The sequence below is a fragment of the Myxocyprinus asiaticus genome, chromosome 11 (assembly GCF_019703515.2).
Source record: "Myxocyprinus asiaticus isolate MX2 ecotype Aquarium Trade chromosome 11, UBuf_Myxa_2, whole genome shotgun sequence".
NCBI lineage: Eukaryota > Metazoa > Chordata > Actinopteri > Cypriniformes > Catostomidae > Myxocyprinus > Myxocyprinus asiaticus.
This window is the reverse complement of record NC_059354.1, coordinates 42,313,410-42,333,444: the sequence shown is the minus strand read 5'-3', so window position 1 is coordinate 42,333,444 and position 20,035 is coordinate 42,313,410. Positions and strand designations below refer to the sequence as shown.

The window sequence follows — 20,035 nt, the reverse complement described above, 5'->3', positions numbered from 1 at the left end:
TAAGACCGTGGTAGTAGGCCAGTTTTGCACCCACTCCTTATTTCACAACTGGCAAGTATGAGTGTTTTGAGACAAAGATGATGAAAACATGATGAAAACATGAAAACCCAATCTTGTCTGCATGCCATTAAATAAATCACACCATGTGATGTCAAAATGATTGGTAGCAGGCAAGAGAAACCAACGTCAGCTCTCACACAATGTAATTATTACACACCATAATTCAAGAGAACAATTATTCAAAACAGCACTCATGTGCCAGCTGTCATTTAGAAGGCAGAAAATTATTGAAAGTACAGAGAGACAATTAGGGTTTATAAATCCTTTTCAGATGGCTCTAGGCTTTGTTAATTATCTATTTAAAAATGTGCAATCAAACATGTAGTTCAAATCAGAAAAATCATGATGTTATCTAAATGCAAATAAAATATCATATACTTTATATTTTATCTGTATGTTTTATATGAACAAGGAAAACAATAAAACTACAAATGTCATGTTTTTAATTTATTTTAATTAAATTAAATATATTTTGTATAGTGGTAACTTTTGTACTACTCTGTGTGTACCTGTTTATTCTTGAGACTGTTGTGGTACAGCTAATATTGTTAGCTCCTATATAATAAAATGCTTGCGCTTAGGATAAGTTTCTGATAAATAAGTGCTAAATATAAATGAAAATGCAAAAAACATTTATCTTGAATATATAGATCTATATATATGCACAAATGTACTATATTTTTCCCCTGGATTATGCATCTATTTGTGGGGGTGAGGGCGTGGCCGAGCATTCGTCTGGGGAGAGAGGAAGCGGTAAGGGTTTTCACCTGAGATGAATTGCTGCTAATTGTGATTTCTATGTTCACAGTAACAGGCAGGGAGATAAAAGGCTGCCCAAAACCCCAGAGAGAGAGAGCCGAGCCTGCATGTGTGTGTGTGCGGGTGCAGCCCGCAGTGTCGAGTGTGACATTTTCTTTAAAGGTGCAATATGTAACATTTTTCACGTAACATTCACCTTTTTTTGCTAATGTGTGAACGGCTCGTTACGCAACTTAAAAAATGAGCCCTTCCCGGACTTCCTAGGTTGCCTATTAAAGCCTGTAGGAAGGGAGCGGGTCGCTTTTGCCGGGAAAATCCAAAGGATGTGACGTTTATGCGCGCTCCCGAGAGCCTTGCCTCAGATAGTAGCTTCTCTTCCGCTATTCAAAAGCATCAACAAATTGCAACACTAGGTAACATTATCTTAGAGATGAAATCCAGCAAACATCCAGCTCCCAGCACAACACCAACTCCTACACAAACTCTGAGTAAGCCAAAAAAAAGAAAAAAAAACATTTACTGAATCCCGTCTGGCTAAGCGGGAACGTGATAGTGGTCGAGCGAAAACTAGAGTGAACATCGGCAGGACATTTGATTCCTGGAGGGAACTTCGTTTGGTTTTGGGGATCAAAACCGACCCTGAATTGGCATTCTTCTTATTGGACAGGTAAGCTTACATAATTGCAAAGCATGTGAAATATAGTGCCATTAGGATTGATCTGTGTAATTTTAGCTAACTTGATCTTGCCTGCTAACGCTGACAAATTGCAAGCTACCTTGCTTCATAACTTTCAAATAATTTCAACGATCTTCTCTTTATACTAAAAGTTGGGTATGCTGATTCCCAGTAACTGACATAATGTTCATCTGTAATTATTCAGCAAGGTAAACTATGATAACACATGAAATGAATGCTAGACAATGTTCAAGATAATGCAAAAAGCTCCATTCATTAGAGTAACGTAACGTGGTTATACAGAAAATATATACAATCTATTATTATAAAACAATAGGACATCGATATATCAAAATGACAGTTGTGATGGAATCACATCAATACTGAATTGTGTCAACATATTGTAGCACTTCTCAGTGGAAGGAGGAGGCGAGAAGCAGATTTCCTGGTTCAGGTAGGCGTTTTTATTTTCCTCACTGCAGCACATACACACTCTCAGGGCTTTACGTTGTTGGATAACACAGTCTTAAAAACATCCACAAACTAGCTTACAAAATGCACTCTCAACTTTGTAATAATAATAACTTTTGACTTCACAGTCCGTGCCCAGGCTCTCTCTCTCTCTCTCGTCTAACTGCTGTGTGGCTCTATTTATGCCGCTCTCCCCGTGCTTACTGAAATTAGAGACAGGTGTTAGACATAATTTAACTCAGGTGTAAGCGCTCTTACCGCTTTCTCTCTCTCCGGAGAGATGCTTGACCACGCCCCCGCTGCCACATATCCCCACCGCCCGACTCAGGCCGGGGCGGCATCCGGCCTGCCTACCACTCCCCTCCCATTCCTGGAAAGGAAATCGGCGACAGCCATCTGCGCTCCGGGTCTGTGGACCACCTTGAACTTAAACGGCTGAAGAGCCAGATACCAACGGGTGATCCGGGCATTGGTATCTTTCATACGGTGGAGCCACTGGAGTGGGGCGTGATCGGAACAGAGGGTGAAGGCCCGCCCCAACAGGTAGTATCGGAGAGTGAGGACCGCCCACTTGATGGCAAGACACTCCTTTTCTACGGTGCTGTACTTAGTTTCCCTCAATGAGAGCTTACGGCTAATGTACAGCACCGGGCGCTCCTCCCCCTCCACCACCTGCGAGAGCACGGCCCCCAGCCCCCTGTCTGAAGCATCTGTCTGTAAAACAAAAGGGAGAGAGAAGTCAGGTGAATGTAAAAGCGGCCCCCCGCAAAGTGCAGCTTTAACTTGCGTGAACGCCCGCTGACACTGCTCTGTCCATTGGACCGGGTCTGGAGCTCCCAGTGAGATCAGTCAGCGGGCTGGTGACGTCAGAATAATTAGGTACGAACCTTCTATAATAGCCAGCCAGCCCAAGGAACTGTCTCACCCCCTTTTTGGTCTTGGGTCTCGGGCAGGTCGCAATCGCCGCTGTCTTGTCAATTTGGGGACGCACCTGCCCGTGGCCCAAGTGGAACCCCAGATACTGTACCTCCACCCGTCCAATCGCGCACTTCTTCGGATTCGCTGTGAGTCCCGCTCGGCGCAGCGATTTCAGAACCGCCCTCAGATGTTGCGGCGTAAGCTGAATGCGGTTTGAGGATTCGGTCTATGAGATGCTGAAACGTAGCCGGGGCCCCAAACAAACCGAACGGAAGTGTCACAAATTGGTGTAATCCAAACGGTGTGGAGAAGGCGGTTTTCTCATGGGAAATTGGTGTCAAGGGGATCTGCCAATAACCCTTCGTCAAATCCAATGTCGAATAAAAACGAGCAGTGCCCAACCGATCGAGCAACTCATCAACGCGAGGCATTGGATATGCATCAAATTTAGACACCGCGTTGACTTTTCTATAATCCACACAGAATCGCACAGACCCGTCGCTCTTAGGCACTAGAACAACTGGGCTGGACCAATCGCTGTGGGATTCTTCTATTACCCCCATATCAAGCATCGCATCCAATTCTTCCCGAACGATTTTCTTCTTGTGTTCGGGTAATCGATAGGGGCGGCTACGTACCACGACCCCCGGCTCGGTCTCGATGTGGTGATGGATGAGGTTTGTACGTCCCGGTAGAGGGGAGAACACATCCGCAAACTCCTGTTGCAACCTAGCAACCTCCGTGAGTTGACTCGGTGAGAGGTGGTCTCCGCAAATGACCGGGGTGAACTGTTTATATTTTGAACTCACCTCCGGTCCGAGCTCCACCTTCTTGGGAACTACCGTAGCCAACGTCACGGGAACCGCCCCTTCCACAATTTCAGGAGATTGAGGTGGTATATTTGACGTGCGCCCCCTCTATCGGTTCGTTTAACCTCATAATCGAGATCTCCCACTCGTCGTGTGACCTCAAAGGGTCCTTGCCACTTGGCGAGTAATTTAGAGCTCGATGTGGGAAGCAATACAAGCACTTTATCTCCCGGTGCAAATTCCCTTAGCTGAGTTCCCCTGTCATACAGTCGGCGCTGTCGTTCTTGAGCTTGGAGAAAATTCTCCTATGTTAGCTGCCCCAAAGTGTGGAGTTTTGCTCTAAGATCAAGAACGTACTGAATTTCATTTTTACTGTTTGAAGGTCCCTCCTCCCAGGCCTCTCGCAATACATCAAGCACACCGCGTGGGCATCGCCCATACAGCAGCTCGAATGGGGAGAAGCCAGTGGAGTCTTGCGAGTCGAGCCATTTATCCCAATTTCTAGCATCATCGTGCACGAACTTACGAATCATGTTTTTGAGGGTTTTATTAAATCGTTCCATCAGGCCATCCATTTGAGGATGGTATACGCTGGTGCGAATCGATTTAATATTTAACAACTCGTACAGTTCGTGTAGTGTCCGTGACATAAACATTGTGCCCTGATCGGTGAGGATTTCTTTTGGAATCCCCACCCGGGAGATTATTTTGAAGAGTGCCTCCGCAACACTGCGTGCTGAGATGTTGCGAAGAGGCACTGCTTCCGGATATCGCGTTGCATATTCCACTAGGACCAATACAAAGCGATGTCCACGTGCTGACCGTTCTAATGGCCCGACGAGGTCCATTCCAATTCTCTCAAAGGGGACCTCGATCAGAGGGAGAGGGCGCAATGGCGCTTTTGGGGTGGCCGGTGGGTTAACCAGCTGGCATTCGCGGCATGACACACACCACCTGCGGACATCGCCGCCAATGCCCAGCCAATAGAAATGGGCTATTAGAAGGTTCAGTGTCTTCCTTTCTCCTAAGTGACCTGCCATGGGATTATAATGAGCCGCCTGGAATACAATTTCCCGACGGCTCCTTGGAATCAAAAGTTGGGTTGTATCCTCTTTGGTCCGAGTGTCCTGTGTCACTCTATACAACCGCTCATTTATAATTGCAAAATAGGGGCATGAAAGGGCGATGTCAGGCTGGAGTCGTTGACCATCGATGACTCTCACATGGTCAAAGGCGTGTTTGAGGGTTTCGTCTCGCGACTGCTCCAAAGGGAAATCTCCCTCAGGGAATTTCCAGAGAAAGGGAGGGGCTGCAGCCTCTCCCCCTCTCTCGTCATTATGACGTGGAGCTGTCGAGGACGGCCCCGGCTCCACCTCCCCTGCCAGAGCATCGCACATTGCACATCTCCCTAACTTCATACAGGACACATCCGCGCAAATTCCCTTTAATAAAGCTCTAAAGTCAGGTCAATCAGTCCCCAAAATCAGCGGATGGGTGAGGCGGGAACTAACCGCGGCCTCCACTCTATGCTTTTTCCCCTGGAATTTAATCGTCAGGGTCACCACCGGATACTTGTGAATATCCCCGTGTACACATTTCACCTTCACCGTTTTAGTTGTGACCAATGCCTCGGATTGAACCAAGTGTTGGTGGATAGTGGTTTGATTACACCCACGCTTGGTGAGTACCCCCCTGACACTTACCGGTATCCGGTACACTCCGGCCCGGTCGGGGGCAGCCTGTGGGAGGTCAGAGACCCGCACCACCATCCCCAGCTCCATCAGAGGGCACTGATCTCGGAAGTGGCCCGGGCCTCCTCACCTCCAGCAGGCCGGCCCAGGCGCTACGCCCGCACTTGCGTCGGCGGGCGCCCCCCCTGAGGGGGAGAGCGGTGGGGCATTGGAATAGGGGAAGGTGTCGCCTCCCACACCCGGGGAACTGGTCTCCGTGGCTGAAGTCCTCCTCGTCTGCGTGGGGCAGGAACGGGACCTGGAGAGAGAGCAGAACGTGAGGAGATAGGGGAGGGGTATGAGACAGGGGGAAGAGAGAGAGAGAGGGAGGGCTCTTCCGCCCTCGGGATCGCCACCATGTGGTCCTCCGCAAGCCAGATAGCTTCCTCCAGTGACGCCGGGCAGTGGCACTGGACTCACTCCGCCATCCCTTTTGGCAGTTGATGTACTAATTGCTCCAGTACCACCTGGTCGATGATCCCATTGACGCCGCGGTCCCCCGCTAGCAACCATCTTCGGCCACTAATGACACCTCCCCTGTCCCCCCTCCCCCCCTTCAGTCCTGTTCCGTTTCGGGGAAACATTCCTCCAAAACCAGCATCTTGGGCTTGGGGGTCTAATGCTCCTCCTAACCCTGTCTCTCTCCACTCTTCATCCCAGGTGAAGGAGCCCGCGGCCACAAGTGTGGGCAGGAGGCTTGGGCTGGAGTTGCGGGGAGCCGGGTAATGGCCACGAGCAGTGCCCGGTAATGGAAGTGGGGGCCTTGATCCAGGTCCCCGACACCCCACAGACCTCCTCCGATCAAGCAGGGACGTACCAAATACCCGTGAGTATTGAGGGGAGTACATACCAAGCCTTGGTGGATTCAAACCTCCATCCATCAATGCTTGGTTCAAAATGGGGCATTGGATTCAAATAATCGGTTAAAGGTGTGGTGTGTGCACGGGGATATTCATGATTATCCTGTAGTGACCATCACCATAATATTCAGGGACAAAAGCATAATATTGAGGCAGTGGTTAGTCCTCGCCTCAGCCATCCACTAATTTTGGGAACCTATTGGCCAGCTTTTTGCTCATTATTGAAGGGGTTGTGTGTGGATGGGTCCTGTGAGAAAATGAATCGATGTGGGATGTGCGAGGCTGGGGAGGTGTGGCCTAAGCCATCTGCGGCTGCTCCGTGTCAGACTGACGCTGGGTAAGGGGAGGTGTCTTCCTCTCTCGCCCTTAGGGAATTCCCAGCAGGGGATTTCCCACAAGAGCAGTCAAGAGAGGAATCCCTGTGACATGCCTTTGACCAAGTGATTGTGATTGATGGTCAACGGCTCCAACCAGGCATCGCACTCTCATATCCATACTTTTCAATTATAAAAGATCGGTTATATAGCGTGCCACAGGACACTTGCACACAAGAAAATACAACCCAGCTGTTGGTACCAAAGAGCCGTCGGGAAATGTTATTCCAGGCACTCATCATAATCTGATGGCTGGTCACTTGGGACAGTGGAAAACACTAAGCCATCTCATGGCCCATTTTTATTAGCCGGGCATTCACGGGGATGTTCGCTGGTGGTGTGTGGCATGCCATGAATGTCAGCTGGTGAATCCGCCGGCCACTCCAAAAGTGCCATTGCGCCCTCTTCCATTGATCGATGTTCCTTTTGAGCAAATTGGCATGGACCTCATCGGGCTATTAGAACGGACCGCACGCGGACATCGCTTTGTGTTAGTCCTAGTGGATTATGCAACACAATATTCGCAAGCAGTGCTGGTGCGCAACATCTCAGCACGTAGTGTTGCGAAGGCACTCTTCAAAATTATCTCCCGAGTGGGGATTCCGAAAGAAACTCTCACTGTTCAGGGTATGGCTTTTATGTCACATACACTACGCGAGCTGTACGAATTATTGGGTATTAAATTGATTCGGACAAGCATGTACCATTCCCCAAACGGACGGCTTGGTCGAACGATTTAATAAAACCTTAAAGAATATGATTTGTAAGTTTGTGCATGAAGAGGCTCGGAATTGGGATAAGTGGCTCAAACCCCTGTTATTTGTAGTGCGAGAGGTCCCGCAAGCCTCCATGGGGTTTTCCCCATTTGAATTGTTATATGGGCGTGGCATGTTAGACGTCATGAAGGAAAATTGGGAGGAGGGATCTTTACAAAGCCAAATTGTAATTCAATACGTTCTTGATCTAAGAGCAAAACTCCACATGCTGGGGCGACTATCACAGGAGAATTTGCTACAGGCGCAAGAACGTCAGTCCCAGCTGTATAACAGGGGAGCTCGGCTATGGGAGTTTGCACCTGAGTCGGGCGGTGGGGGTATGTGGGGGCGAGGGCGTGGCCGAGCATTCGTCTGAGAAGAGAGGAAGCGGTAAGGGTTTTTACCTGAGATAAATTGCTGCTAAACGTGATTTATGTGATCACAGTGAGAGGCGGGGAGATAAAAGGCTGCCCAAAACCCCAGAGAGAGAGAGAGAGAGAGAGAGAGAGAGCCTGCATGTATGTGTGTGTCCATGCAGCCCACAGTGTCGAGTGTGACATTTTCTTTAATTGTGAAAATAAAATACCTTTTTAAAAAAATACCGCTTCCTCCTCACCCTCCTCCACGAATGAACCTTATTATACTATTTTAAACCCACAATTCATATTCAGACCAGGACAAAATATTATGTATTATATGTCACTTCACATTACACTTCATTATGGAATCCAAGATTGAAATGGTCAGGTTACTTCAGTAGATCAATGGATAAGAGACCTCCCAAACAGCATTAAAGCTGTCGCACAAACTACAAGCCAAAATTCTATTCCACTCACATCAGATCCACTGCACTGCAACTTTACACCATTTACAACATTGCCATTGTCGTGCATTTGTTCCCAACCCCACCCTTCTGCCCCTCCTTATCAACACAATCTTCTCCACAGCAGCTGTAAAAGCAAGACACTATCTGTAGAACCCAAATAGGAAGTTAAACAATTTCACAATATGCCTTTTATAATAAAAGTATACACAGCGCCTATGTCTCAATACTGCGATTTCCCAAAAATCAACTTTTTCTTATTTGCTTTGGATGCCCTTTAAACCACAGGTGTATTTTCAAGGAATTTGAGATGTGTACAGAACCCATTGGCCTGTCATTTGTCAAATAATGCCGTACATTTAAACTGCTGCTGCGGTTACAGCTAAAGAGAGAAAAAAGTAAGGGTTTGAACCTAGCCAGGAAGGACTTCAGGTGCACTGAGAGGCCACTCAGTGGCCTATTAGTCAAGATGATTGTAGGGTGCCAGCCGCAAAGGCTATTGCAAATCTTCCTTTTGTGACTCAAGAGCTGTAATCATGAATTTCCTATTGGTTTTTGGCACTAAAGTGCTCAAGCTCAGTGTGTGTGTGTGTGGGGGGGGGGGGGGGGGGGGAGGGGTTGCACAGACACTGAGGGCAGATGCTTCATGAAACAATACAAACAACAGCTGCTAGCGGTTAGAGCCTTGCCCTGAAAAGGAAGAGGACATGCTACAGCAAAGTCAGATCAAAGCTATCTGCTAAAATGATGGTGTGAGTCAGTAGCGTATGCATGTTCACAAATATTATCAAGATTATATGGAGTGCAACAGTAGGCTTTCAGAAGTATAAATCCCAAAAATTTCCTTCACAAATAAACAGATTTTTTAGCGATAATCTGTAAACGTTTCAGCCCGAACGCACAATAAAATCGGAAAGAGTTGTTTGACTTTTCTTTAGCAAAAATTGGTATATGCTGAATGAAATTTATAACACTGACCCCAGTGGCCAAAGCGGGAAGTGTATGGAGTATAGGCTGATGCAACACGCTACCGGTAGAGCAACGTGGGAAGGTAAACACATTGAAACCGATGCAAAAATGTCTGGTGGGAAATTCCGCATGTCAATTGACAATTCTAGGGTACCGGAACTTTCGGAAACAGCATGCCGACTTCCCACGTGATCATGTTGTTTAAAGCACACCTACCATTAAGTGCTTAAATATGCTTCTGTAGAATCCATAAGTCAGTGATTTTAAGTTAATTTGTAAAAAGCGTGTTTAATTGCCAAATTAGCATAATATGCTATCCATAATCCTGTTACCATGGAAACAAAAATAGCGTTAAAAGAGCTCAGCAGATCGCCAACTCCCCAATAAGCATTGAGAATTTTAGAATTTAATCAAGTCCTCTCCATACACTCTTAATCTACTTGCGTATATATTTGTATACAGTATGTCTGGATATTTAGCAATAAACTTTACATATCAATTTTTACAATTAAAATCAATGACAATCAATGACAATTTGTCTTTTTTCCAATGTACACATACATTTTTGTTAAAAATCATATTCTGAAAAGTTTAAACTCATCTCAGACTTGTTTGGTTCATGGCTTAGATCTTTAATGGCTATGGTGAAAATGAACAGGAAAAAAACTTCTGGAACCAAGGCCAAGGAAAAAGTGGGTGGTCATTGTTGCGCCCTAATGTGGTTTAAAGCTATAAAAGCTTTGAAGATCACTACTTCAACAGTTAGAATAAACTTAATTGTCTCTTTAAAATATAATTTGGACAGAGCTGCATTCATGGCATGGAACCAAAATGAGAGACATTTCAGTTCTGACCTCCCGAATTACCACAGTGCACACCTGCTTTTATTGAGAGAACACAGAAGCACTGGTGGGACAACTGATAGCTCATTGTGCCAAGCAAATAAAGAGAAAATCTAACTTTGCGGCCAAATAAAACAGATAAAGAAACCAGTTAAAATGGTGATCCAGCTAGCAAAACATAATTGGCAAGGCTTCTACTATACACAGTGGGGTCCAAAGTCTGAGACCAATCTGGAAATCTTCATTTAAAGCTGTAAATAAAAATTTGGAAACATTTCAAACAAAGAAATGTATGATGTAAAACGAAGAAGAAATAATTAATGTTCTGCACTTTGTTTTGGTCACTAATCAAATACAAGCAAATTTGTGACTTTGACCATGTTAACTCCTTTGTATGAAACGTCAGATTCTCTTGCTTCCAGTAAAGCAACTTAGATGCTCTTTGGAACATTCTGAAATCATGCTGGGATAACATGGATCATCAGATTTTGCATAAACTTGTGGAGTCCATGCCAGCTCATTTACATGCTATCATTAAAGCTAAACGTTGACATACCAAATCCTAAAATAGTCTGAAACTCATGTTAAATTTTTATCCGAGTGTCTATTTGCACCCTGTAAATAGCATCTGCCACACAGAGCAGCTATTCACATCCCAATAGTCTAGTGGAACCACAGAAATATACAACAAACTAACCAATAGATGTCGCTACAATGGCGTGAGGTGTAAAGATGGTGTGTGAACGTGTAATGTTGTTCTAGCGACCGCGATTCGAATACGCGCTCTGTCTCACTCTTTTTCCCCACCCGATTTCCTGTTTCCACTCTTAATACTTCCTTTTATACTACTTAAAATAATAGATAAAAATGAATATGAATGTTGATTTCATCACGGTGATTTGGTCACTGTGAAGGTCGGAGAGTGCAGAGAAGGGTTTGATCTGGAGGCGAGGCCTGTCGATCGCACTAGTTCCTGCGTGAAACCATGGATACTGTTGTAAAACCAAGGTTATTTTTTCTAAGGTAATGTTAAGGTTAGGTTTAGATGTAGAGGTTGAAGTAGTGTGTCTGTCGGACTCTAAATAAACACAATTAACACACTGCAGTGATGCCCATACTAGGTGTTAGTATTTAAATATGGGTGCAAACAGTAACTGACACTATTTGCACCAGGGTGCAATTAGTATCTACCATTATTTGCACCAGGGTTGGGGTGCAAATAATATCTGCCACTATTTGCACTGGGGTGTAAATAGAATATAACATCATTTTCACCAGGGTGCAAATAGCGTCTGCCTTTTTAATTCAACTATTTACTCAAAATGTTATGTTAAAACATAACTTGTAGTGAAACTTTTTACCGGTAAATTGCAAAATAGAAGAATTTTTAGACTTTTGGACCTTACTGTATCTACCACTGCCAAATCGTTTTAGTTTATTGTGATGTACATTTCTAGGGATCATGTGTATTATAAAAAACAATAAGTTATAAATTAAATGTATCAAACAAAAGCAGGTGTTAAATGAATTTAAACATGCCGCCTCTGTACACTACACTCCTCATAAAATATATCCTACACCACAGTTATTACACATCGCATGCTATTAAAAATCATACTCTCTAAGCCCCCCGACTCTTGTGTGGATCAATAAAAATGACAAGCATTAAGGAGTAACATATGTTCTCATTCCTGTCATTAAAAGTTAGCAGTACCCTCTGTTCTTGCAGGATTACTGTGAATGGCTTACAAAACACGGCTGTTAAACACAGATGTGTCGCAGTCAGCTTCCATTCATCACTGCGGTCCCCACCCTTATATCTGGCATATTACAGTCTCACATTTCAACATGCATACATTTATAACAAATTACCAATACTAGCGATGGACCGATGTATCAGACAGGCCAATTAATCACACAATAGTTGGTCATTCTGAGATTACAGGCACACACTGGTCGCTAACTAAACCCACCTGGCAAGTTAAAGGTATAGTTCACCCAAAAAAGAATTCTATCATCATTTACTCCCCCTCATGCCATCCCAGATGTGTATGACTTTTTTAGAAAAATACTGTATTTCAGCTCTGTAAGTCCTCACAATTTAAGTAAATCGGTACCAAAATTTTGAATCTCCAAAAAGGACATAAAGGCAGCTTAAAAGTTATCAATAAGACTCCAGTGGTTAAATCTGTATCTTCAGAAGCTATATGATTGGTGTGGGTGAGAAACAGGTCAATATTTAAGTCCTTTTTTACTATAAATTCACCTCCCTGCCCAGTAGGTGGCGATATGCACAAAGAATGTTAATCACCAAAAACAAATGTTAAAGTGAAAGTGGAGATTGATAGTAAAAATACTGAAATATTGATCTGTTTCTCACCCACACTTATCATATCGCTTCTGAAAATATGGATTTAACCACTGGAGTCATATGGATTACTTTTATGTTGCCTTAATGTGCTTTTGTAGCTTCAAAATGTTGGTACCCATTCACTTGCATTGTGAGGACCTACAGAACTGAGACATTCTTCTAAAAATCATCATTTGTGTTCAGCAGATGAAAGAAAGTCACACACATCTGGGATGACATAAGGGTAAGTAAAGGATGAGAATTTTCATTTTTGGGTGAACTCCTTTACCAGAAATTTTAGTTCCCCCACGTGTCATTCAAAATATAAATTACTCGAAATGTAAATAATAAAATGAAACTAACGTTACAAGCATATGTGGTTAGGAAAGCAAAATAAATCAACTGTTAAAAAGGACAAAACGTGTCCCATATCTTTTGTTGTTGATATCAATAGAGCAAATGTATCTGTCACTTGGTAGAAGCTAGCCAACTTAGGCAGATGCCTTCATGGACATGTATGAACAAAACTATGCAACATAAAGGAAATATAACACAGATTGCATTAAATACAGTTTCACTTGCAATATAGATACAGTAAACACAGTTTGTGCCAACCACAATTTGTTTTATGTTATTTATGAATTTTAGTGTTTGACCTTAAGTACATTTGTTGTTTACATTTGTATGATAACATTTTTTTGGTACTGTTTCTTGTAGCCACTTGATGACCAATCTAAAAACGTATTGAAATTTGTTGAATTAAACCAAATTACTAACGTCATCTACACTTTTTTACACTTTTTTACACGTTTTGATAGCTATGAACTAGCGGTCAACCGATATATCGATATATATTGAGGGAGCTGAAAATCGGCTGCTTACATGTGAAGTGACTGAGACATGTAAACAACCAGTCACGGTTCGTTTTGTTGTTACGTGCCATGGTGTTACTACAATAATAGACCGGTTTGCAACACAGTCTCATTTAAACGGTCCACATATCAGAGCTGCGGCAGACGCGTTTGAGCTCATAATGTTAAAGTGCTCACCTGTTTCATTCTCCCTCTCTCTCCTCAACAGTTCCCTGTAACTTTTAACTGACTTATCTAATGATAAAAAAGGCAAATATCAATAAAACTAATATCATACATATACCTTCTGCAAATATGCACATATCTAGTTTAAACAGATGTAATTCACGAACCTCACACAACTTGGGCAGATCCAACATCCTGTGGAGTGCTCATTTATCTACCTCCAAAGCACGTATTCTATCAGCCTCTCCTCAGCAGATCCTTGTCACTTTTAACTTTCTTTTCTAATGACAAAAGGCAAATATCAATAAAACTTCTATTATATACCATCTGCAAATATGCAGATATCTAGTTTAAACAGATGTAATTCACAAACCTCACGAAAATCTAGTGTTTTCTTCCCGTCGAGCGCTCATCTAATATCTTCCTCTGAAGCGTATTCTATCAGCCAGAATCAAAACTTCAGTATCGGGATCAAAAGTTCCTCTGATTCACAAATCATGATGGTCACTCCAAGCTGGTGATCCAGGCCATTTAAACTGTCAGGAGATTGCTGCTTTTACTAGATCCGCAGGAGCGTGAGTGCAACTTCAAAGTAAAAGCACTTCACCTGCGCTGAGTAAATGTCTTATTCACTATGCACTGTATGTACAATTGATTTGATTGTGGGAAAATTAATTATTAAAATGTTATGACTAAACAGAAATCATAAGAAACTGCTATCTACTATTTAAAATACAGTATTATTTTTACAATGTTAAAGTTTTGTGTGAAATTGAATAAATATAGTGCTAAATTTTTTTTTAGCAATTTTATGTTTTTGTTATTTACTATAACAATTTGCTATATTTTGTGATATATCGGCATTGTATCGGCCCATCGGCCACCCTACTCTCTGGATATCAGCATCAGTCATTAAAAAACCCATATCGGTCCATCACTATTATGAACTATTGATTTATTATTCCTCTCCTGAGAACATTGTGTGGGGTTGAGACCATAAACAGTTACAGTACATATCTGAAACACTAGCAATGAGTTTGAGATGCCTCAATGTTGCCTAAATGTTGAGAGTGGAAAAGAGGAATGAGAGCTATTAGTCAGCTCATTTATAAATCCTTTGCAATGGAATATATGAGTATTAGCATCAACTGTTACCAGATCACAATGCCTCCAGTTTAATGACAAATCCAGATTCTTTGTACTGATGGGTTACATCAGAGGTGCACAAACACATTCCCTCTATTTCATTCACTGACTCCCACACACACACACACACACACACACACACACACACTTAACCATCTCTTGATCCCAGGGGCTCCCATTCTGGTAAAAGTGGGTGAAATACAGCCCATTTAACTCACAGGATAATGCAGTCTCCACTGCTCCCCTTGGTGGGTTAAAGAAAAATCCAATTCACATGTCTGCATCAACACTTCTCAGCCAGAGAAATGGGCCTCACATGAGTCTGCTAAGAATCTGAAAGAAGGAGAGTCTACGACTGGGTGACATATTGAATATTTACAAAATTCTAACAATACAATAGAATCTTTGCCAATCAGAACAAATTTTATGTTTAATATACAATTATGTGGAGCAGGATTTTGGACCAATGAGATTTCAAAGTTGGCAGGAATAACTTGTGTAACGCCACACAAATAGAAACCAGGCAACCAGCAAAATGTAATTGCGGCATCCCTTTTTTTTAATCGTTTTTTTATTTTATTTTATATAGCACTGCCTTTGATCTAAATAACTCTGCCATTGGCTAAAAGGTCACACTTCACAATTGGATCATGCCCATTTGTCAAACAGGCCATAGATCATCTGTTTAAAAGGGTACATTAAACCATAAGAACTTCTGAGAGTTGTAATGATTAAATTGTATTTGCGTCATGTGAATGAAGGCATTCTGTTCTTTTTAAAGTGTGATTATGATATTGCCTGTGGGTGTTCAAAGGTTTCAGTAAAACGTGTTTAGACAGTTAACATAAATCTAGCATCAGTCCTGCCATTTAAAGCCATCATGACATATCTTGTTTAATCCACCCTTTCTAACCTCATCAACTAATCCCCAGCAATAATCATGGAAATGCAACACAAGGAGGAACTCCAAGACTTAACAAATAAATACGCTTGAGGATAGTAATGTGGCTGCTATTTTGTAAAGTCTTAAAGAAGAGCATGTAAAAGTTATGAGATCATAAATAAATAATAATAATCATAAATAAAGTCAAGGGTGACAGGTAATTTCTGTGCCACTAGTGACACCAAACTGAAGTGCAAAAATAACTTTCCGAATACTCTATCCGCCTTCCATTGGTCGGACTAACAGATAGTCCCACCCCAAACTCGCTCCATTGGTTGAACAAATGTTGCGATGTGGGGCTGGTTGGGATGCTCAAACAAACAGAAAAAAATTTTGATAGCCCCACAAAGCCACAATATTTACACTTTTCAGGGGAATCAACCTACGAATGGCTTCCTTATAGCTGTCTCTGCATAAGCTGGGAGAGTAAAATGTTGTGTTCTAACTTACTATACACTTCAGCTTTAAGCAGCATCAAAAACCAAGTACTGTACCTACAGGCAAGGCAGGTGGTTGGAGGTGTCAGAGTTACCAAAGTCTTGAGGTAGATCAACAGGTGTTAGACAATATTCGCTTCTCAACTCCCACTCTACTTTCGAATGTCCATTATTCACTATTAATAGACATTGTAGTAATACATTTAGCATTTTTCTAATTTAATATATTTTTTATTTCTTAATACTTGATAAGTCACCCTTTTGCTTTAATCACAGCATGCACATAAGCAGGCACAGGTTTGTGCAAATCCAACATCTGAGAATGTTCCATGTGCTTCAAGAAGCAAGAAAATATGACCTTTCACACATAGGAGTTAGTAAAAGTCACAAATTTACAATAATTTAATTAGTGATCTAGAATTAGCACAAACCTTACATATTTCTTATTCATTTTACATCATAACACTTCTTGGTAAATCCAACATTTTCTGTTTATTTCCAGGTTTAAATCAGGTTTTGAATTCCATATTTTCAATGTGGACATCTGAAACCTGCTGAATCTGATACCCTCTTGTCTTGTAACTTAGAAAAACTGTTCTAACTAAAGCACTGAACAGAGAACAGGTCATGAAGGTTGTCTGGTCTCCAGGTATGAGCATGGAGAAATCTTTTTGTTTTGGGTAAAAGCGTATCGTTACTTGTGACCACAGAGCTCTCAACAGGACCTTCCTGCCTCCTATTGCTTAGGCATCTATATACAGCAGGTGGGAAGCCTTGTTTGCTGTGATTTTTAATGCAGAATTTCACTCAGCGATTAAATATCCCAGTGGGTTGTCCTCTTTCAGCTGTTCCCCTCCTGCCTGCTGTGCAGTTTAGGCCATGATCAGCCAATGTGCCACAAATTGATGCACAACAAAAGAAAAGTCCTCCGTGACACAGGAAGGTAGTCAATACTCCTGCAGTCCTAACACAATGGCAGTCTCTTACACAGAAAATGTGAAACTGATCTATGATGATTTCAATGATAGTGCTGCTCACTGATAAACTGCTGAAAGCTTGTGATCACTACACTAAAAGTCAAAAGGTTGGACACACTTGACAGAACTTACGTTTCTTGTGAGTTTAAAGTCCTTTAAATCTAAAGATATATGCTTTTATGCTTTAAACAAGTTTTAGACACATGTAATTGTGTCTCCATTAAAATTTCTTTACAAAAGCACTACAAAACATTTGTTTATTTTAATAGATGAGTTGGACAGGATAGTAAAGAAAAAGCAGCCAACAAGTGCCCAGGCATTTATGGGAACTCTTTCTGTTTTTAAAAGTATCCCAGGTGGATACCTCATAAAGCTGTTTGAGAAATGCCCAGAGTGCGCAGAACTGTAATCCAGGCAAAGGATGAATAGAGAGTTTTGATTAAAGTTTTTTTGTTTGTTTTTTTTTTTTTTTTTTTTGGTCACTGCATGCTCATATTCCAATGGTGTTGTTTCAAAGTTTTGAAGACTTATTATACTTAAATGTGGAAAAGTGTTATAATAAAGATTCATGCTACTAACAACCATGATGCCAAGTTGATGACAGGGACCACACAGTAACACAGTGCAATAGACCCATCATATAGCCATTAATTTGGACACACTACACACTTGATCTCCCAGTCACCTTCCTCTCATAATCATGTAGGGTGCAGTATCTCACCCTCTTTCATTCTGACATACCTATAATTGACTGCTTCCTACATTGCTTTAAAAATCTGTAAATCCAAACAACGAAATAGGCTTACAAGGTAAATATTATTTAGGACAATATACTTATAACCTAAATAGCCAATTGAGGCCCCTTACACCCACATCTAGGTTTGTGCAGTACGCCCCTGTAATGTGATGACAGCAATAATGATTAATAGTAATAGTGATAGTAAATCAAATATTTATAAAGAGGTTCTCAGTTTCTTCATTTTCTCGATTTCAGGCTTGCTTGTTCACAACAGCTGTACAAGAAATAGACTGAGCTTTTCTTAATTAAACGCAGGTCTGCAACTGAAGTCATAGAAGAATAATACACATCGGAAGAGACTGTGCATTAAATATTACTTCCAAAACTCTATTGTATGGTGCAGGCAGGTCCCACAAATCACAACCACTGCAAAGACTTTGAGAAGTCCAAGCTAAGCCTCATGATGTAACTGAGAAAGACACAGAGACCACAGACATTTTTTTGTTTTATCTAAAAGCATACCAGAGGGGGAAATTAAACAGACCTAATTGAAACACACAAAAAAGCAACTCTAGAAGTCAAAATATTTTTGCAACACTGGAGAAAAAAAGAAGACAGACAGACAGACAGACAGATAGATAGATAGATAGATAGATAGACATATAGATAGATAGAGTTATTTTACATAATAAATTAAGAGTTCTCACATGTGCATATTGACCCAATGCTGTCTGGATCCCAACAGTCTACAAAATCGCTACGAACCCTTTGATGCCTAAAAGTTTCATTCACAGCTTTGTTGCACTACAGATATTGACGACTGTCAACAAGTCTTTTTACTCAACATCTGTTTCTCACTGGTCCAGCATCTCTCGGATCTTTTGTACTCACCTCTCCTTTGCCCTGCAGCCGGCGACAGAGCGATGCACATATACCAGAGAAGCGGCTCCAAAAACGTGAGACACCTGCAACGATGACCCATATCGGTTTTTCATTTTTAACTTTAACAATAATAATCATTAAAAAAATAAATAAATAAATAAAATTAAAAAAGCCTCGCTAAAAGAGCATATTTCCACTTGTACCTTTTTGCCATTTCAGTTTTAAAAACCGATCCTTCCGACAGCTACATGAAATCCTGGTTGAAATTTGGATGAAAATTTTTCCCACTTCTTCAGCACCCCGCGCCGGTGCAACAGCCGGTGAGAGTTATCCGAGAGCCGCAGTGATGAATGAGACGGAGGGCAGCAGCACACAAGGAAAGTTCTACATGAGAAATTCCCCCGGGTCCTAAAGCCTTCCTACGCCAACCCGCTACCTGCATCAGTCCTTCTTGACGTCACAGCCATTAGAAATTTGATTCTCAGCATCACAGAGAGGACTTTTTTTGCAGGAGCAGTGGGGTGGGGGGTACAATTTATTTATGCAGTGTCTGTCAATTTTGTCTGATTTTTGTTTTATTAATGATCAGTTTTAAAGATTCATAATTATCAATAATGTTTTTAAAATATTTTTATATTTTTGATAATTTTGTAGGCTTTAATTTAGATTCCAGTCAATGTGTTTAATTTGGAACCATTTGGATATGGGTAATTGTTACTGTATTGTTCCTTGATCAATACTTTAATAAAGATGTACAAAAACAACAGTAAAAAACCTTTTGATCTAAAAACCTGTACTTAAAAGTAGGTTTGTAGACAAATATAGTATATAGTAATTTTTACTTTCATATGGAATTTTTTTTACAAAACTATTTTATTTTTTGTCATGGATAAGTTGCACTGAATTGTGAAGAAAAAGCTTCCAACAAGTGCCTGGCTTACATGGTAACTCATTGAATATAGTTTAAAAAACATCTCAGGTACCTCTCAAAATTGGTTGAGAGAATACCCATGCTTCCATTTTCTGTAATTAAATTCAACTGATTATTTTAATATTATTCTAAAATTGTGGGGGTAACAATAAAAAAGTAACAATAAAGAATTACTAGATGTGTCCAAAACGTTGTCTTATAATGTATGAGTTTTATGTCAGTTTGACCAATTGAAATGCCTGTGTAGTCCAGGGGGTCATGTAACTAACTAGCCTCAGCAGTTAGCCCCTGCTGGTAGATGCCGAAATTACACCATTATCCAAACAGAATGCCTATTTCTTTACTGAAGGCCATTCAAACATAGCCTGTGAAAAATGATTTTGTCTTTTATTTAGCATAACTTAAAATGTAAAGTTAGAATAACTGCCCTGGATTGATCTTATTGAGATATGTAAATTGTCCAAGTTTCTATTGGCTGAACTTGTGATAAATTCTCAGATAAATTCTCACGTTTTACTGAAATCTTTGAACAACCACAGGCCAGGGT

The 20,035-nt window shown here is 41.5% G+C and overlaps 1 protein-coding gene across 1 annotated transcript in view; it reads right to left on the bottom strand.

Annotated features, from left to right (window-relative positions):
• LOC127447903 (collagen alpha-1(XVIII) chain-like) overlaps window positions 1-18,895 on the bottom strand; it is a 131,187-nt gene extending 112,292 nt beyond the window's left edge. The window contains exons 1-2 of the mRNA XM_051710076.1: window positions 18,761-18,895; window positions 18,567-18,640 (exon numbers count right to left, since the gene is read on the bottom strand). Of these exons, the coding sequence (XP_051566036.1) occupies window positions 18,567-18,640; window positions 18,761-18,771 (85 nt within the window). The 5' untranslated portion in view covers window positions 18,772-18,895. The remainder of the gene's footprint in view (window positions 1-18,566; window positions 18,641-18,760) is intronic.
• Window positions 18,896-20,035: the final 1,140 nt, after the last annotated feature.